A 21,376-nucleotide genomic window follows, 5' to 3' on the forward strand; every position below is an offset into this window, starting at 1 on the left:
CTATACACCGCAACCAAGTACACGTGCGGTTACAAGCCACCTACGACACAGGCTGGGAAGGGAAGACCACCAGAAGGCGGCCAGGCTACGTATCGGGCAGAAAACAATCCCAACCTGTCTGGCAAGCTGGGGCTACAGAATGAGTACCTAGTGGGGTGCCTGCTTCTTTCTACTCACACCCAGAGCAAAGAATCTCGACCCACTCAGCTCCCGTTACGAAGGCCCTCAAGCCCCACCATGTTTGGCTACAGGCTTGAATTTAAAATTCATTACCACCAGGAAAGGTTAGGGAACTTTCTTTATTTGTAATTTTTTTTTTTACAAATTAAGACTATGTAGATTTCATATATTTCTGATCAAAAACACCTCTGTCTTCACAGTATGTTAGAGAACGCAGCCTGAGCTGAAAAGCAAGGAACTAGAAAAGAAAGTGATAATTAACAGTGATTACTGTTTTAAAAACCTGTTAGACATTTTCTTTAAAAGTAGTTTTTTTATATCTCATCATTCTTGGCACTGTTTCTAAAGAAAAACTCCTTTAACCCAAGCAAAAAAAGCACAAGAGGTGGAGTTTGGCTTCAAGAGATGTAACTTGGATTCATAGGCCTAGCAAAGAATCAACAAATTTATGGAGTTGCTATGGGGGGGTTAATGGGAAGGAAGTCCTAGTAAGTTTTCAAGTCAGAAGCTGGAAGCAGCAGCTCAGAGGGCAGCATCCTCTGTGGAAGCACGTCGTTCTGGGTGGCACGCCACTCCAGAACCACCACCTGGGAAGCAATCTTCCCATGGGACAGTGTACCGCAAATGAGTAGTCACTGGGTCAAATTGTGTGCTGGGTGCAAACAGGCAGAGCCGAAACTGGGTAAGACTGTTCCATGGGCAGTAAGCTTTCCACGCTCAGTGCCCCTTTCACTGCAGCCCTGTGAGTAGCCAGAGCCTCACGAGCTCCCGAAGGCCACCCATCTGTGCCAGATGACTGTGCAGCCCAGGGGAGCTGGTGGTCCCCACCAGCACTGCCCTCCCTCCATTTGCAACCACAAAGCTGCAGGGAATTCTCTATCTAGCAGGCTTGGTCACTTGGGCCCTGCCAGGAATGTTGCAGAATTATAGAAAACAGGTGTAGAGCCAAAACTAAAATGCATGTGTAAAATAAATGCGTATCTACTGCCCCAAGCTTCTGGCTTGACAACTATTATCAGGAGAGACATTACCAGATGGGAAGTAACAAAAATGCATCAAAGGACTGGTGTGAATGCTACCTCCCAAGCCATCACAGCCACATTCCGTTGATCCGAACAAAGAACCACTCAGGAGAGATTTTTGTCCCAACAAGTTTGTCTGGCAGGGTTCCTCACAATTACCTGCCGAGGCTCAGCCATTCTCTTCCCCTGATCTTTCTCTCCTGGGATCGTTAGTCACAGCCACCTGGTATGGGCCACTCAGTAACTAACGTGATAACCAAAAAAAAAAATAAAGACCAGGGGAAATTTGGGAATTCTAGGCTCTACCTTGCCATGCATCGTCAGCCTTTTTTTTAAGTGCCGATAAGAATTCATCTTCCCTTTGGGCTGAAACACTCCCACCCCAGGGATGGAAGGCAGGCAGATTCCCTGAGGGTCAGACATGAGATTGGACAGAGTGGGCAAGAGAACACATACAAATCCACATTCCTTTTTTGACGGCATGGCAGAAAGCGTGTTTGCCAGACTAGCAGCAACTCGGGCAGCTCAGAAGCAGCAAAGCATCCACCAGAAGAGGCTCTTCATTTTCTTTGTTTAGGGGTTGACAGCTCAGATATACCGAGTAAGAACAGGACCAGCAAACTTCTTTCCAAACGAACACACACTGCCCATGCCGCAGGAACTGTGCACCCACCAAAGAGTGCCGAGGAAGGAAGGGCCGAGCTGCCTCCACCCAGCAGTTCGGGTCCACTTGGTACAGCTCAGTCAGAAAGCAGCGTCCTGCAGTCATCTCCCTGTACGGTTTCACTGCTCATCACGATGGGCCGGCCGCCTAAGTGGAGGACGAAGCGAGGGATGGGGATGACAGAAAAGGAAGTAGGGAAGAACCCCAGGAATACGAAGCCAAACTCCAAACTATGTTCTGCTAATCAGTTTTTTGATCAAAAAATTCAAAATAGAGAAAACCACAAAGTACAAAAGCTTTTCTGATGCTTTTCATTATCAGAGATCACACCACATGTAATGTGTGCAGAGAGAAAATGAGGGGGTGGAGGAGAGGAAGCCAAACTGGGAAAAAGGCTGGATGGTCATTTTACTTCTTCTCTTTCTTCTGGTCCTGGAAATGGAGAAAAATAACCCAATTAATTTTTGGCATCAGACATTCAACTGAAACTCAAGTGAGCCAACACCTGGTTGCCTTTCATTAGGGACCGGAAGGGATCAGGACAATAAAAGGGAGTGAGAAACGCTCCTCTAGTGCAGCAGGCACTGAATCTTAACCATCTCCCGCGGGTGGCCCCCCTAGTTGCTGACAGACTTGAGAATAAACCTCAAGCAGCTGTTCCCACTCCCACTCCAAGAGCACCTATGTGGGCTGCCTGACCACTCTTGGCTACTCACAACCACTGCAGCTCAGATCCCAGCCACTGAAGGCTTCTGTCTGGCAGCCTACCCTAGAAGAACTAAACGAAAGGTCAAGACCAACGCCAAGACCACTAACTTTCCGTCAGGCCTCAGAAGGAAGCATAACTGCGCATAAACCCACATTCAGAAACATTCTAGCCTAGGGGGATTCTTCAGTCAATCTGAGGTGGAAGCCCAGCATATCTAACAAGTGCAGGTTGAGTTGCTTTCACTGAAACTGGGACACCTGTTTGGTGCTCAGTCCAATTGTGGCACAGACCAGAGAGCCACCACACCCACCTAGTCACCTGTCTCTACCACCACTGCATTGAGTCTTGCTCCACAGTAAGGACTGTAAGAAAAGCTGGTGGGTTCACCTGCTCCCCTGCTGCGGAGTGGACTAAGTGTGACACTCACCAACCACACATACAGAAGGCTTCTCTGGGAAAAAAATTAAGACCAACAAATGGACCCTGGCTGGTGTGGCTCAGTGGACTGAGTGCTGGCCTGTGAACCAAAGGGTCACTGGTTCGATTCCCAGTCAGGGCACATGCCTGGTTGCGGGCCAGGTCCCCAGTAGGGGGTGCTCAAGAGGCAACCACACACTGATGTTTCTCTTTCTCCCTCCCATCCCCTCTCTAAAAATAAATAAAATCTTAAAAAAGAAAAAGCCCAAAAGATGGATAAATTGGTCTACTTCTGAAATATATTTACAAAAACTTGTTGCCAATATTATACAAATCTAGAATATCCTTTTCTGAATCTAAGTATCTTTAGAGCCCTTAAATTCTTCATATAGCAGACTGCTGCCCCTGAAGTCTTTTCCCTTTGATACTAATCTTCTAGATTATTTTTTTTAAAAAAAGGGCTGTTGTTACTTGTTCCTTTTTCTCCATCAGCTAAAGACCTCTGGTTCCTGCTTGTTACTCAATGCCTCACATAACCTTGCACTACACAACATGTAGCGAGTTCTCAGATTTGAAGTATACACAGACGTTGAGTTCAGCAGCCATTTCCCCATCTCTGGGCAGTGGGCTGACTAACCTTCTCATTCAAAGCCAGGATCATCATGAGTTTTCTGAAGAGAGTAACGAAGTCCAAGAAGAGGTCAATGCAGTGCCTGAAAGACAACCAGATTACAGACTGCCCTTCCTACTTTCCTTCGCACAGAGATGCAAACCATAAAGCTCCCAGCCCATGAATGGGCTTCACCAACACTCCACCACCAACTAAGGAAGTAAAATTGTGTCGGAAATCCCTTCAACTCAATGACACCATGTATTGGGTTGGCCAAAAACTCCGTTATTTTTTTCCATAAAAATAAAAGACACATTTTTCATTTTCACCAATAACTTTATTGATTTGGATATTTTGAGTATGTCAGCTATCTCCCGCTATTGGCATCTAGTGAGTAGATGCTGGGGTGCTGCAAAACATCTTCCAATGCATAAGACAGCCCCGCAGCAAAGAATTATTTGGCCAAAATGTGAATAGTACCAAGAAACTTTGCAAACCACTTGTGACATGTTCGATCAGTCACAGCACCTCTCCATACACTGCACAAATATTTCTTCGCATTTCAGTTGCATTTTTACCTTTCTTGAAATAATAAAGCATAATACACCGGAAATGTTGCATATTTGCTTCCATCTTCAATATTCAGTATTAGAACAGCTGCACAAAAATTCACCAATTTTGATTTTTTTTATGCATGCTGACATGACAGCTATCACAATACCATCTAACAAAATTGTTTTGAATGAAAAGACCACTAAGCACCACTAGAGTCATCGTACAGAAAAAACTAAACGAACTTTTTGGCCAACCCAACAGCATACAGAAAAGAGAAACTGGGCTTTAGACTCTGAAGAGGCCCAACTCTGAACCCTTCCTGACCTATCTCTACCACTAACTTTGAGAGAATTTCAACATGAAAAAATACATACATTAAAAAAATTATATCTTCTCATTGTTAAAGAGTTAAAGAATAGAAAGGTATAAAGAATAAAAGGTATAAAAGGTGAAAAGTCCTTTTCCTTCTCCTTTGCCTATAGGTAACCGTTATGAAAAATATGGATACCATATTTTGCTGTGTATAATACACACTTTATTGCCCAAATTCTTGAGGGAAAATAAGGATGCACATTATACATGGGTAGTACCTAAAATACTTTGTATCTGTCCTTGTGTTTTGTAATTATTTGTTACGTAAAATTTCTTGTACCATAACATGTCCAAAAATAAATGCTACAATCCCTTTATAATACAAAAGCCAAGTATCTAAATATAAATAAATAAATAAATAATTGAATTTAAAAATTAAAACATTTTTTCCTGAAAGTTTGGGCCAAAAACAGGGGTGCACATTATACATGGCAAAATATGGTATTTAAATACATATTAGTAGTTCCATTTTTAAAATCTAGTGTTTTTCGCCCTGGCTGGTGTAGCTCAGTGGATTGAGTGCAGCCTACAAACTGAAGGGTCACCGGTCAGACTCCCAGCCAGGGCACGTGCCTGGATTGCGGGCCAGGCCCCCGGCTGGGGTGTGAGAGGCAACCATGAATGTGCCATGAATTTCTGGCACATCAGTGTTTCTCTCCCTATCTTTCTCCCCCCATTATCCTCTATAAATAAATAAATAAAATCGGTTTTTTAAAAAAACTTGTTTTTCAGGAATTGAGAGAAACTATGCTATGTGGTGCTTAGTTCCAAAACCATGGGTATCCTCCCACACCCCCAACCCCGAAGCCTGAACACGTTAAGTTCAGCTAGTGCTACCTGAGCTACTCTCATCCCTACCAACGTGGACAGAAAGGTGGGCCAGGCAACGGCCTGGCCCTAGGATTAAGGAAAGAACTGCAGAATGGAGTAGTAAGCCTCACTCTTCATGCTTGCTGAAGGCCAGTTTGCACACTCACCAGATATAGTCCTTATCTCCATTTTCAGCCTTTTCAATAATGAGTTGAGTATCAAAAAGGACAAAGCCACACATGACCAGCAGCCCCAAGTACAGGTTTGCCTAACAAAAGAATGAGATGGGATTACCGTGTGGTGCACAGCGTAGAGAAAACAGCCACACTTCTTCTGGCTCTCGGCCACTTGGAGTACATCAGATGGCAACCCCACTGACGCTAACATTCACGGGAACCAAAGCCTATGGTGACGACCACCTTACCTCTCTCAGCACAATTCTGCACCGATTTTTTTTTTTTGGGGGGGGGTGTTACTGGAAGAGATTCAATAATTTTAACAAGGAACTGCTGCTGGACTGGCCTTAGAAAAATGTTCTCTGGGCAAACCATCTTCTCACTTTTACCCACAAAAGGCTCCACCCTAGGAGGATTAGCGGGTAGGCTTCAAGAGCGCTGCCCAGCAAAGGTGAGCATTCTGGAGGATTCTTGGCCCATCTTGCTTCAGGACAATTGCATGCGCAGGCTCACCTGGAGAAGCCAAATGGATCCAAAGAACAGGTTCCCGAGGGAAGACAAAAGCATCAGGCTCATGGCTGACATCAAGGTACCTGTAACAGGTGACAAAAAGCCATCTTGAGAGAAGCTAAAGTAAAGTAAAACAACCCTGCCACAGCCATTCCTTGTGTTGCTCCCAAAAGGAAGGCTTTCTACTCCAACCCCAGAGCCACAAGCAGTTGGGGTGAGAGGGAACAGTCCTAGTGAGAATCCTGGCTAGGGTGCGGACCCTCTCCGGGTTTTCCAGTCCACACTTACCTCCCAAAAAGAGGTAAGTGCGGCGCCGGGCATAGAGTGCACTGAGGGTGAAGCAGGTGAAGATCATCGCTGTGCCTATGAAGGCAGTGGGGAGGATGCTGTTAAGGAAAAAAACGTTAGACTGAGGGCTACTGGAATACACTCTATGTTTAGAAGGTATATTCCTAAAGGTAGAGAGACTTAAGACACTCCTGAAATAGTTACCTGGGGTTGATGTCAATGCACAACTCCAGAGCAGGGCCCAGGCCAACTCCTGGAAAACAAAAGCCCCAGAACACGTTACTATCATCAAATCTTGAAGAGAACCCTCATCCAAAAGTGGGTCACTAATAGCATAGGCATGCTCTTGCTCCTAAAAAAACAAAACATGTGGACTAAAGTAAGTAAATCCCCCCCTCCATTCTCCTTGTTTTCAACAAAACTTCAACTAAGTTAATTTACTTATACGGAGCTGCAAAACTGTCCTTTCAGCTGAAAATCACTGATGACCCCTAGAAGGAACCGAGATTAGGACAAACGACATAGGCATGTCAAACAGTTTGAGCTAAATCACTACTCTGAGGAGGAGTGCTGTAGCGTGGGCCAGACCAGGAATCACAGGATTAAGAGTACAGCAGAGCCTTGTGGCCCCAATCTCACAGGCACGCAGGGCTGACTCTGCAGCAAAAACAAAAGCCAGACCAGTTCTGCAAGTGGTCAAGTGCCAACGGGAGGCCACACCGGCAGCCTGTTCCAGCTCCCGCATTTCCTCTACTCTGGTTACTCTCCTTTCTCCTTTGGACTCCACCCTGTAATGCCTTCAAACACTGGTGTTTCCTGATCTAAAAAATCTTCATCTCTAAATCCCCACCGTTCTTCAATCTCTCCAACATAGTATAGATTAGACTCACTCAGATTAAGCTGTACTAACTCAAACGTTGCTTTACAAGTATTTGTATTGTGTAGCTTTAGTCTGGTTTCCCTTAATGATACTTCTGGAAGTGCTTTTTTTAAAAAAAAACCTTTATTTTTACTGTTGACACTATTACAGATGCCCTCATATTCTCCCCACCGTTTCCCCTTCCACTGGCCCCAGCCTCCCTTCCCACCGGCCATCGCCACACTGTTGCCGTGTGTATGTATCACGCATAAATGTTTTTTCTGCTCATCGCCTCACCTTCCTTCACCCAGCTCCCTCTCCCCGAGAGCTGTCGATCTGTTCCATGTATCCATATCTGTTTTTATTTTGTTCATTGGATTCCACATATAAGTGAGATCATATAGTATTCACCTTTCTCTGACTGGCTTATTTCACTTAGCAGAATAATCTGCAGGTCCACCTATGCTGTCACAAAAGGTTAAGATCTCCTTTTTTCTGGACACACAGTATTCCATTGTGTACATGTACCACAGCTTTTTTTTTTACCTATTCACCTACTGATGGGCACTTTGGCTGTTTCTGGATCTGGGATACTACAGACACTGTTGTAGAAGTGCTGTGCTTTTCATTCTTTTCTTGACGATCAGCAAAAGGCCCTGTGCGATGCATTTCAGTGTATGGCTTTAATTAATTGCCTGTAGGGTTCAGAACGGATGGGGGCTTCTACGATAGTTGCCAGTGGGAATCCAAGTAAGTCAGGTTCTTAGGCCTTGTTTAGTCCCGTGTCTACCAGTAACAAGTTATGCTACCTAAGCTCTTAAACCTCATTCATTCAAGCACACAAATGCTTATTTTTGGATACAAAAGTAATCACCCATCACAAAGAGCTTATCTTCTTTGTGGGAAAGCACGATGCATCTACACGAAATAAGAAAGCAGTACAAGGCAAAATACATTCAAATATAAAGTTGGATAAGTGTACCAGTTGGGGTAAATCACAGTAAACACAAATCTCAGAACCTACTCTGAAGTGATACTAAAAAAAATACAGTCTCCACCCCACCCCCCAAAATTAGACCGATCCCTTAACACACCTGTAAGGAAAGCAAATCCAACAAGAAGCCCCAGTCTCTTCTGCTCGGTCTCGCGGCTGTGAGGTGTGGCCATCAGCCAGATCATCAATCCCAGGGAGCCCAGGGCAGACAGCAGGCCAGCCTGTCAGATCCAGAATCAGAACGTCATCTAACTGCCTAGTATTTGTATCTAACCTGGAGGCAGTGGAAAAGGCAGTGTGGGCTGAAGAAAGAAGCCAGAAGCCTTGAATGGCAGGGTCAGGGCCATGGTGGATACCGGAGGCTGTACTGGCCTGGGCAGTCCGTGAACCACAACTACCCTAGTCAAACTATGGGTCTTGCCCAAGAAACAGCAAAAAATGAACCACAGGGACAAGTGCTGAAAATACGTTCCAACCTGTAGAACAAGTAGAAATGACCCCTTTTTAATCACTTTTAAATATACGCAAATACATATACATAAACAGAGAAAAAAGACCGAGAGAGGTGCTAGGGACGAAATGGTCATGTCCCCCATCCCAAATTCATGTTTAAATCCTACCTCCCAATATGATGGTATTCAGAGGTAGGGTCTTTGGAAGGTGATTAGGTCATAAGGGTGGAGCCTTCAGGAAGGGGATCAGTGCCCTTTTATCTTATAGAAAGGGAACCCTGAGAGCTCCTTTGTCCCTTCCACCATGGGAAGATACAGCAAGAAAACGGCTATTTACGAAACAGGAAGTGGACGCTCACCACACAACAAATCTGGTGCTTTGATCTTGGACTTCCTAGCTTCTAAAACTATAAGAACAGTTTGTTGTTACCCTGACCGGTGTGGCTCAGTTGGTTGGGCATCATTCCACAAAGCAAAAGGTTGTGTGTTCAATTCCCAGCCAGGGCACATGCCTGGGCTGTGGGTTCAGTTCCTGGTTGGGATGTGTATAAGAGGCACCTTATCGATGTTTCTCTCCCTCTCTTTGTCCCTCCCTTCCCCTCTCTCTAAAATATAAGTAATAGTATCTTTAAAAAAAAATAACAACTCTTTGTTATTTAAGCCAGTGGTCCCGAACCTTTTGGGCACCAGGGACCAGTTTCCTGGAAGACAGGGGTGGGGGGGAGTTCAGGTGAACCACTGTGGATTGAGGGGGTGGCAGGGTGACAGAAGGCAAAACTAGGCGAGCCTGGGGGTTGGGGACCATTGGTTTATGCCACCCAGTCTATGATATTCTGTTATAGCAGCCTGAAAGGACTGAGACAGAGGGTTATTATCAAAACACATGTAGTTATTTCTGGGTAATAGGATTACAGTTTTATATTTACTTATCATTAGTCTGTTATCTGAATCTTTATAATGAACATGCCTCAGTTTTGTAAGAAAAAAAAAGTCTTTTCTTATAAATCAAGTGGGAAAAAGCTATAGGCATTTATAAAGAAAGAAACCCTTCAGAACATACAGACACAAAAGTTCCTTCCATCCTTTAAAGATATACAGTCCATTCTCATGGGACATCAGTGATTAGGTTCTCGTGAACCCCTGGTCACAACATTTTCATCAACTGATCAATACATAACCTTTGATACATATTGTCGATTCATTACCAATGAGCTCGCAACCACGGCGCTGTAACTCAGGCCAGAACAAAGTTTACTGACACACATTCTCTCCGTAAGGCTCGTCAGCCTCACAATTAGGAACACTAACAACACTTGGGCACTCTGCTTGGAGCCATTTTAAACAGTAAAATTATCAATAAAAATGCAAAAAATGCAGCACTAAATGGACCGTAAAAAGCACTACTGTTTACAGCATGAGAGCTTGAAATACGGTGTGTGCTGCCTTGTTCAACCTCAGCTGGACACGCGTGTGATGGGCAACTCGCATCTGTCTGCTGCTCTGGGCACAACTGTGAATGCCTGCAAAAGTACTGATCTCGGAGTTACAAACCGATTTTAGCAAGTAGGCATATTCACAAATACAAAACCCATAAATAATGAGGACGACTTTATTTTACACTACTTAAAAGGGCCACTCTTGCCTATAAGGTAGAGTATGTTTTAATCTAAATTCAAGGGATCGCCCTGGCTGGTTGTGGCTCAGTGGATCGAGTGCCAGACTGCGAAGCAACAGGTCACCAGTTCCATTCCCAGTCAGGGCACGTGCCTGGGCTGTGGGCCGGGTCCCCAGCTAGGGGTGTGTGAGAGGCAACTGATCCGACCAGTGTCTCTCTCTCAACACATTGATGTTTCTCTCCCTCTCTCTAAAAGTAAGTGAGTAAAGTCTTAAGTTCATGGGATCGAAGTCCTATCCTTTGAGTTATCTAGAGTAATTCTTCACACAATCCCTGAAAGGAAATGCCTGAGCACAGGACAGTTCTCCACAGCGCCAGTGCCAACCTGGGCACACCTTTGTACTTACACTAAAAAGGACACTCTACTAGGGACCAGTCTTGGCGAGTGACAACTTCAAACTTACTGATTACCAACTGTCCCCTTCTATTCCTGCTGACCAAACCCAAACTCTCCCTCCACACAGGAAATTGAGTTATCAAAGGGGTTTTCACTCAAACGTGCTGATGTAAGTGTATCAGAGAACCAAACGAGTCCTGAAAGGCCTCAACCCTGCCCCTCCTGATAATTAATCACACAACCAATGTTTTGTATCCATGGGCTCCACAGTCATTCACACAAAAAAGAGAAGCAGGAGGAAAGATAAAAAGGCTACTGTGGAGAACACCAGCACGCTCAGTGGGCGGGGGTCTTGCACACTAGCGACACATCCTTCAGTGTCAGGGTTAAGAACTCCAAAGCTGAACATTTCAGCACTGCGAGAGGGCAGAGTCACCAGAAAATTGAAATGGCTCTACATGTCCTCAATATTTACTGGCTGGCTTTGGCTGAGTTCAGACGCCAAACTTCTGAAAAGGATTAGGGAGAGGCATAGGCTTGTACCACTCTGCTGAGCCGGTTTCTTCCAAGCATAAATTGTACGACAGCAACTAGGAGAAAAAACTGCTCTTACCTGAATGAAGTGAGTGACCACATGGACATAGGCCCCTGCAGCCGCCACAAACATACACAGGGCAAAACTGGCGTAGACCTTCTTCAGGTGCTGCTGTGTCGAGGGGGTTCTGGGAAAGAATGTGAGGAACAGCCATCACTCCGGGGCCAATCCAGTCTCATCTCTAAGCTAAGAATCATTTCCCTCTCCTCTCCTTCCCAGGGAATAAGTGAAAGTTACATTACATTTAAAAAAGGAATGTTTTGAACATAGGTTAACTAACAGAGAATATTAAATGCTGGGGAAGAGCCCAAACCCCACAATTATGAACAATCAGCACCGAAATTGGAGTAATTAAATGACTTTCCAGTGACCACACAGCAGTCCTTAGACTCTGGGTGCTTATCATACCCTCAGAACTCTAGCAACATCGATGTCACTCTATATACACAAAATTTAATAAACCAGGAAACGGAAAACCAGATACGAAGGAAAAGCAGTAAGAAACTGTAGCCAAGGTCAACACACTTACATATGGGAAAACTTCAAGAGCACGTCGAAGTTGATCTTCCGATCAAACAGGTTCATGATGCTGGAGTGTGTGGGGCGCGGCCTCCACACTGTAGGGTAACGAGTAACAAGAAGAAAGGTTATTTTAAAGGTACAAGTACAGACAAAATAATAACTTTCTTATAAAAAATACAAGTTTGGGAAAATGAAAGTATTTACAATCCCACTGTTCTAACACAACCATTTTTATTTTTATATATTTCCTTCTAGAATACACTTACAATCACAGTCAACCATTTCAAAGGGGACAGAAGAAATGACCCATCTTCCTCTCACCCAAGGTATTTCATTACTGGAATTTAATTTCTGTTCTTTCAGAAGGCAATTTGCACCTTTAAAAGACTTTTCTGCCCTGGCTGGTGTGGCTCAGTGGATTGAGTGCTGGCCTACAAACCAAAGAGTTGCTGGTTCGATTCCCAGTCAGGGCACAGGCCTGGATTGGGGACAGGTCCCCAGTAGGAGGTGAGCAAGAGGCAACCATACACGGATGTTTCTCTTCTCTCTTCTTCTCCCTCCCTTCCCCTCTGTCTAAAAATAAATAAATAAAATCTTTAAAAATAAAATAAAAGACCATTTTCTTGGAGAAATTCTCAATTAGCAATCTAGTTAAAGGAAACCAGTCACTGTTAGTGTAAGTAACCAGTTACTGTACCTTAGTGTAAGTACAAAGGTGTGCCCAGAAAGCTATTTTATGTCATTGTTTCAAGATGCTACAGAACTCCCTCAGCAAACACATAGAACTTCAAAGATTTTAAAAAAAAAGAAGAAAAACTATAAAGGTCTACATTACAACTTGAATTTTAAAAACATACGTGTACAAGCTTTCTACCAAATGCATTTTAGAACTGAACTACAAAGAGATACACAATTTTGAAAAGAGGAAGGTTCCTATCTTCATGAAAAGGAAAATTGTGCAGTTTCTTTTTAAACATAATTTCAGAACCTTTCCTACAAATGACTTGGTGTAGTACGAAGAATTCCTGTATACCCTTCACCAAGACTAAATTACTCTTTAATGTATTTGCTTTATCCTCTCTCTACATATAGCAATATATAGACTTGAAAATACATATATTTTTTGCCATGCAGATACAATACCCCTTACCTATAAATACTTTACTGTGTGTATCCTAAGAATGATTATCAAAATCAGGAAATTAACAATGATACAACTCTATCATCTGAGGTACAGACTTTACTCAGATCTTGCCAACTGTCCCAAAGGGCATTAAAAAAAAAATACTAAACTATACCCAGATCACATTACACATCAATACCATAAAGTCAGGCTCTTAAGTTTTGCTCCCTCCCCTCTCACATGCAATCCTAAACAAACATGCTCAACCTACAGAACTAAACATCTAATCAACAGCTTTCACCTTTGCTAAATATGAATCTTCCAGATTCCTGTTAGACACGTAAGGCCCAATCCTTTTCAAATTTACCAAAAAAGGGAGGGGGAGGAGGGGACTAAAACTACTCACACCCATTCTCATCAGCACTTAACCTAATACTCAGCAAAATTCATCTGGGCAAGCAAACCAATTTCCTGAGGGATCCTGGGCCAGTGGAAAGATGCCATTCTCAGAGTTCAAAATGTCACCACTTGTTTCCTGAGGCTCTCTCACAAATGAAACAATTAAAATGGCCAGCTTGCTTTCTCTGAGTTCCTCTTTCCTTTCCCACCATTCCCACTCACCTTAATTCTTTCGTTAGTTCTGTTCTTAAGAACAGATATGGTAAGAAGAGGCAGAACCTACTAAAGCTGATGCTCTCATCTCTAAGTCTCAGGGCCCCAGGCCCTCTTGACCTAGATGGTGCAATTATTGCAGGCTGTTGCGCTGCCAGCCACAGCTTTCCACACCCATGATGAGTACATCCCCCCGAGAGCACGCTTACAGGATGGCAGAATCCAGCACCTGGAAAGTGTCTTTGTTTAAGACTTCCATTAACACCCCTAATGACATCCCTAGACAGAACTTGCAACAGTACTGAAGCAACCTTTAGAGCCAAGTTTCTCTGAAGTATTCACAACAACCTGAAGTATCTCTTGCTTCCAATTTCAAGAGTTAAAAAAGGAGGGGGTGCGAGTAAATACTCAAATACCTAGGGGACTGTCAGTCAGAAAGGGGCAACACTCACTAACCAGAGGCCACCAAGCGGAAACTTAGGCGGGGAGAAGGCAGCAACTCCTCTGTCCCAGGTCACTCTTTCACATTCTCTAGGGGGTACTGACTGCGCCTTTCCGGGGGTCTTACCACTGCTGATGGAAAATCCATCAAAGGTTGTGAGGGAAAGGAGGGAGGTGTCAAATAGGAATTTCTCCATGATTTAATACTGGCTTGTAGTTTAAAAATATTAAAAAAAAAAGTTTTCCAACATTACTACCTATTTTAACATTTAAGTGAAAAATATAACTACTGCCCTGGCCAGGTAGCTCAGTTGGTTGGAGCGTCGTCCCAGTACGCCAAGGTGTGGACCCCATACAAGAACCAACCAATGAATGCATAAATAAGTGCAATGTTGTTTTCTCCCTCTAAAATCAGTCAATACATTAAAAAAAAATTAATGTAACTACCAAAATTTCTAGATGCAAAGATACACGATTTTAACAGCTTTAAGGGGGAGAAAAAAATGCAATGCAGTATACAGATTTAAGACGACATGATGTACACATCACATCTTTTGCGAAATGTTAAAGTATGAGGGGAAAAAGTTGGTCTTAGAATCAAGGAAACATGATAATTTGCTCTAGGTCTGTACCAAACAGATAAGAACTAAGGTGCAGATAAGTAATGAGTTAAAAAAAGTGTTCTTACTAAAAGTATTCTCAGTCTCAGGAAGAGTATTTAAAACCATTAGCCAAGTAGCTCAGCTGACATCCACAGGGGACCCCACAGTTAGTGAAAATCTTTGTTTAAAAAAAGCGTATGAAAATGGTAAAATACTAAAATTTTGTTTTGCATATTCTACCACAATTAAGAAAAAACATACATTACTTGTTGCTCAAAAGTTCTTTAATGCAGCAGCCCCAACACACATCGAAGCCCATCACAAAACTGACGCCAGCACTGGGCTGCCTTATCCTGAATCTGAATCTGTACAGAGGTCTAGAAGTTCTATATTTAACTAATTGTAAAACAGGGAGGTGGGATTATTCACACAGAACACAATGAGGACAGTGCCTTCTGGACTCCTGGGAAATTTGCCCGTATTGCATTTGTAAATGACAAGTACATGTTCAGGTGTTAACCATAGTCAAATTCCTTTAATTTGGTACAGAGCCTCATTTTAAGCCTTCATCCTTAGGAGAGCAGGAATCCCCAAAGTTGTCAGAATCTGTCAAAATCTGTCGTGCATATACTACTAAAGTGTTGGCCGTGTCACCATTCTGTGGTTCCCCAGGTCAGCCGCCTCCCCCAGAGCCACCCAAAGAAACCAAAACAAAGGATTTCTCCCTTCAAAACCCCTCCTACTTAACACAGCTTTAATCAAGAAATGAAACACAAATGGAAGACATATGTACAGGTAGCAAAAGTGTGCATTCACCAACCTAAATGCGACATCAACTGACGTGAAAACTAAAGCAAAGGTCTGTATTGCCTAGATGTCCCTCAGGGACGGAAAGTCAATGCTTTTCAGCCTTCCTCCGAAGAGACAATTCTGCTAAATACCAGACCCACCGGACTTGGTCTACTAAACCCTGAAGGAAGGGTATTCTTCAGATATAAAAGATAGGTCTTTCATTAATAATTCTACCCTACTGCCATTCTGAGCATTAACAACTATGTATGAGGAAACAGATATTCTTATCAATGAACATCTATGTCTAGGGCCTTCTTAAATCCATCGGTTTGTTCTAGGTATCTTCCTTACCCTTGCCCTAAAATGAAAAGATTGTTATGAAGGGCCAGGCCTTACATTAAAAACATTATCTGCAATCTTATTGCAACACCTATTAAGTACAGGGCTTATGAAACATGGTCAAAAGCTATGCAGAATGGCCCTGACCGATGTGGCTCAGTTTGTTGGGTGTTGTCCCGCAAAGTGAAAGGTCACAGTTCAATTTCCAGTCAGGGCACATGCCTAGGTTCTGGGCCTGGTACCCTGATCGGGGCACATAGGAGAGGCAACAGATGTTTCTCTCATATGGATGTTTCTCTCCTCTCCCTCCCTTTCCCTTTCTCTAAGAATAAATAAATAAAATCTTTTAAAAGCTTAAAAAGAAAGCTGTGCAAAACAGAAACAATCATGCATCTAAAAAAAATCCTTGCCTTTGAAAAAAGCCTGCTGACTGCTGGAGCCAGGAGAGCAGCTGCCTCAAGCGCATACAATTTAACATTAAACCAGCCCGCCAAAGAAACATCGCTCACACATCTAATTAAACATTTAGTTTGTGAACTGTGGTTCTTCATTCACATTGTAGTAATTTGACCATCTTGAATTCCGATCCCTCACATCTGGAAGGGACCAAATTGATACTTAGAAAAAAGAAATCCCAGGTGGGTTAAAAAAAAAAAAAAAAAAAAGGCAGCAGGACCATTTGTAATTTTTCAGTTCCTCCTATTGAATAGTTTTCAGAATCTGTATAGCCATGTCCTTAAGCATAGTAGTTAAAAGCATAGCCTGCTGCACTTGAATCTGACCATTACTTCCTTAGCTGTATGACATGCAAAAAATTTCTGGCACTTAGCCTCATTGTGCTTCAGTTACCTCATTTGTAAAAGAGTAAATATACAGGGTCCAGCAGAAGTAACACCTGCTTGAGTGTAGTTGGTAGGGTAATAACATGGGTGTAACAATTTATAGTTTTCATTTGAACATTTCACCTAAAATATCACATGGTATGCTTGAGTGTGTTATTGTTATGTTATGGAATTACCTGCTTATGATTTTGTAATAAAAAAAGGGATGTTATTTGTGCCAGACCCTGTATATTATCTACTTCACAGGGTTGAGGATTAAGTGAGATAACACAAAGTGCTTGGAATACTGGTTCATACCTAAGACTGACTCAGTCTGTTAACCATTACTGTTACTAAAGTAAATACAATGGAACCTCAGTTCTTGAAAGTTCATTCTGGAAAACTGTTCAAGAAATGACTTGTTTGAAAATCAAATCTCCTTTTTTAAAAAAAGAAGGTTTTCTTTTTTTATTTCTTAGAGAGGGGAAGGGAGGGCGAAAGAAAGAGAGAGAAACGTCAATTGTGGTCGCCTCTCGCACGCACACTACTGGGGACCTGGCCTGCAACCCAGGCACACGCCCTGACTAGGAATCGGCGTGTGCCCTTCTGTTCCGAGGCTGGTGCTCGGTCCACTGAGCCACACCAGCCAGGGCTGAATCTCCTTTGTTTTTTGTCACCTGAGAGACACATGACTGATCATACAGGTATCAGCAATAAAAGGGCTGTCAGTAGTTCTGTTAGACAACCAAGACATTTTTTCCACGAATAACTTGGTCGAGGACCAAAATGTTCGAGAACTGAAATGTACTCATTACTCTCAAGTCCTCGGTGTATGCTTAAACCTTTTAAAAGTCTAGTTTTAGAAGACATTTATCGCAGGCCTAATTTATATATGCCCTGTAAATTACTCTAAAAAATATTATTCAACCATTAACTCACAGCTAGCTATATATCCTGAAGGCTTAATATTTACCCAAATGAAAAATTAAATTAAATGGGGGGGGGGGAGAAGAGTCTAAGAAAGTTATCAACTGGAATTTAAAGAAACTTGATAAATCTTATCACTGGTTAAAATGACTTTTCTTTAAATGACATGCCTCTCTTCTGGGACATTTATACTTTACTTCCTGTCCCACATGGTCACAGGCATTTAGAGACAGCCTAATAACTAAGTCATAATCTGATGTGATAGAAATTTTGATGAAGTAAATGGTCATTAGTTTGATGCTTTGACCATTTAAAGTTGGTCTATTCAGCCCCAGCTGGTGTGGTTTAGTGGATTGCGAGACGGCCTGAGAACCAAAGCATCTCTGGTACGATTCCTAGTCAGGGCACATGCCTGGGTTTCAGGCCAGGTCCCCAGTAGGGGGTGCACAAGAGGCAACCACACATTGATGTTTCTCTCCCTCTCTTTCTCCTACCCTTCCCCTCTTTCTAAAAATAAATAAATAAAATCCAGTCTATTTGCTTTAAGAAGTTCCACTTTAGCCCTGGCTAGTGTGGCTCAGTGGATTGAATGAGGGCCTGTGAACTAAAGAGTTGCTGGTTTGGTTCCCAGTCAGGGTACATGCCTGGGTTGCGAGCCAGGTCCTCAGTGGGGGGCACTCAAGAGGCAATCACACATAGATGTTTCTCTCCCTCTCTTTCTCCTTCTCTCCGCCCCCCCCTCTAAAAATAAATAATCTTTAAGAAAAAAGAAAAAGAAATTCCACTTTAACTAGGACTGGACTTTCATTGCTCTAGATCTTAACCATACATGTCTCAGTTGCCTGCCCTCCCTTAATTTGGGCCAAAATCCCCGGATTAGTTAACACTGAATCCTGTCTCTCTAGAAAACTGCCTCAGAACCATACCAGTACCTGGAGATGAAATGCCAACTGCCTTCAATATATTATTTTTTGGTACCAAACTTTGATACTACTAAATCTCCCTCTCTATGACAACTGTTGACAGACACTGAATCATAAGAAGGCCCCGATGTCCTAAATACAGAATCATCTTCCAATATAAACTAGTAATCCCTCCCCAGTTAACACCATATTTAGCCCAAATGAAAGCAGGCATAGATTAGGACAAACTGCACATCCACACAATCCCTATCCCTGAAGCTCTTTTTTCAATTGTTAGATTCCAGTTAATTGTAACAAAACTTCTCTCACACATTTGGCTTTAAGCTCAATCAGAGCAGGGCTTGCATATGAATCAGCCTGCAAGCCCCCGCACTTAAAGGCACAACCAAGAGTCTCCAGAGCAAATATAGATCCCATTCTCTATCTGATCAAGAATGCTGTAACTTCAGGGGGCAGGGGGTATAAGGGTACTAAATGGTAAAGGAAAAAATATATATAACAACAACAACAAAAACATTATAACCTCAAACCAACATTCCCCAGCTGGCTGACCTGCCTTGAGCGGTCACTTAAGTGTCCCTAACAGCCAACCTCTACAGTCCTCTCCCTGGTTTGAATAATGTCTTTGGAAAACAAAAATGTACATAAAAACTATTCCATGAAATCTGATGAGAAACCCTGGGGGAACAACACCCAACTGCATGGAAGACATTTCTACCAGCTTCTACAACCAAGTCAAAGTAGCAAAGGGTAATTTAGAAGATTGAGCATCAAGGGAATATTCAGTGTCTTCCCAGGAGAGATTAATACTCTTGTGGTAGTTTATGAAATGAAGTGAAACTCTTCAGGCCAGCAATAGGATCTCCTATAAGACCACTGACTACATTTACGTAAAATTCTACAACTTTCAAAGTGTTTTTATACGTTATCCCCTTTGATCTTCACACCAATAGATGAGGGAAGCGTAAGAATGTTTAGTCCCACTTTAAAGATGAAAAACAGAAAGTTCAGAAAGGCAGGGTAGTAGTGGCACAGGCAGTGGATTTAGTCACAAGTCCTGCTATTTTCGAACACGTAACTTTGGGAAAATCATTTTACCTATGGTCCTCTCGGCCTCCTCACCTGGAAGATCAGGATAACTAATTCCTGCTCTACCAAGCTTACTGAATGCCAGTAAGAAAATCTGTGTGAAATCATTCTAAAGTGAAAAATGGACATTAGTATCGACTAGCCCAACATGAGAAGACAGAAGTATGTAAACAGCAGAGCCAGAACCAGGTTAGGAGTCTTCTGACCCCTTCAGTGTGGTACCCTTTCTATTCCTATACCCTACAGTAGAAAAGCGAGTTTTCATTACGGCAGTTCCAGCCATAGATCAAGGGGAATCTTTGTTTGAACTAACATATGCTGATTCCTATTACACTTTCTGTATTTATTAGCATTTCTACAATAAGCATGAACTGTATCCAAAAAAGGAAAAACTACAGAAATGCTGGCTATATGGCTTAATTTTATCTTTCCTATTATTTAGGAGCAAGGGTTCAGTCAGATCAATAGTAGAGAAGGAAAGAAAGAGGGTACTAAGCCATGTTTCCACAACAAGATGAATAATTTAAGAAGGAAACTCTGAATCTAAATTACGAATTGCATTTCTCAAGAATTCAGCTATTCTGTCCCGCTGACGGAAAATTGCAGAACCTCAACATCATCACAGTAATATTCAACAGAGGAATAAGAAAACATCAAAGAGAGTAAATCTAGTTATTACAGAAATAAGTGTGTTCGCAGAAGCCATAATAAATGTGGTTGCGCGACTAGAAAAACCTGTCTTGAACTGAATTCTTAAACTGAATTCTAAACTCTACCAAAAGATAAAATAGAAATAAATAAGTAACTAGAAAAGCCTATTCTCCATTAACCTTTAACCTTAAAAAATCTTTGTGTTTCAGGCACAGTCATCTCTTCTATTGGGTTACACGCTCATAAGTTAACTATTGTTAAAACAGAGTCTCAAGTTCAGAGAGGTTTTTGTCCTTGTTTGGGATGGGCAACGCAACCCGGGCTGGCACGGGGTAGCAACTCCACACTTAATAAACAAAAATACCACAATCTAATTATCACAGCTCCAGCAATCAGGTTCCAGAAAAAACCGCCCACCGCCGCCACCTTTCCCAATCGGACTTTGAGAAAGTCGCCCACAAGGATCAGGACTAAATAAAACCAAGCCACCTCACCTGTCGGAAGGTAACCTATCAGACTAGAGCGAAGCTGCCCTGTAGGGCTGGATAGCCAAGCCAAGCCCCGTCTCTCCACCACCTCCCGCTTCTGCTGTTGGCTTACACATAACTAAGGAGCCTCGCGTGTCACACGAGTGTGACATCACCCGCCCCGCCGTGACAGGGCAGCCTGCCTGACCAGGCCCTTCTCGAGACCCGGCCTCAGCCGTTCACCCAGAGGTCCCGCGGAGGAGCAGTGATCGGTCGGGTCGGGCAGGGGTGGCCACAAACCTCGGAGGTTTCGCTTTCATTCCCCTCGGAAGGAAGGGGTGGGGGACGTGCCCTAAATTCCAGATGGGCCAAGGCCAAGGAGCTCCTGCGTCTATTCTCGGCGGAGCAAGAGGGACGCAGACTGGGAGTAAGGGGGAAAAGGAGGCTAAAAAGGGTCTTCGCTAGCGCTCCCGCGAAAATTGGGCGCCGGGACTCCCCCTAAAACCTGGCTGACTTGCTCCCACCCCCTCCCCCTGCTGCTGTATAGCTGCGCATGCGCGGAATCAGTTCCTCGTTTCCCCTCCCCGCCCAGCCCTCCGGAGTCCAGTCGCAGAGGGGCTTTTCCCACGGGGTCTAGTCAGTCCAGAAACGGAGACTACTCCCATCCTCGTTCATACAATAAGTACTAACCCCCTTTCGTTCTCCACTGCCGGCTTACGCAATCCTAGTTTCACACGTACCTTCTTACCCGCCTCTCCGGAGCTACGAAGCTCTTTAAACACCGGATATGCTTCTGACTCTCCCCAGGTCCGCTCCCGACTCTTTATCCTGAGTCCGCCCCC

At 43.3% G+C, this 21,376-nt stretch overlaps 1 protein-coding gene across 2 annotated transcripts; it reads right to left on the minus strand.

Moving 5' to 3' along the window:
* Positions 1 to 280: 280 nt before the first annotated feature.
* Positions 281 to 21,376, minus strand: TMBIM6 (transmembrane BAX inhibitor motif containing 6). Of its 2 annotated transcripts, none has more exons than XM_024575502.3 (10): positions 21,275 to 21,376; positions 11,755 to 11,842; positions 11,244 to 11,352; positions 8,267 to 8,387; positions 6,518 to 6,566; positions 6,314 to 6,411; positions 6,029 to 6,108; positions 5,507 to 5,607; positions 3,630 to 3,705; positions 281 to 2,298 (listed from the first exon to the last, which is right to left on the minus strand). In XM_024575502.3, the coding sequence occupies exons 2-10, from the start codon at positions 11,808 to 11,810 to the stop codon at positions 2,275 to 2,277; spliced, it is 714 nt and encodes a 237-aa protein (XP_024431270.1). In that variant the 5' UTR covers positions 11,811 to 11,842; positions 21,275 to 21,376; the 3' UTR covers positions 281 to 2,274. The 2 variants fall into 2 exon arrangements, with proteins under 2 accessions (XP_024431270.1, XP_045040109.1); XM_045184174.2 differs by lacking the exon at positions 21,275 to 21,376 and adding an exon at positions 13,492 to 13,514.

The sequence above is a fragment of the Desmodus rotundus genome, chromosome 3 (assembly GCF_022682495.2).
Source record: "Desmodus rotundus isolate HL8 chromosome 3, HLdesRot8A.1, whole genome shotgun sequence".
Lineage (NCBI taxonomy): Eukaryota > Metazoa > Chordata > Mammalia > Chiroptera > Phyllostomidae > Desmodus > Desmodus rotundus.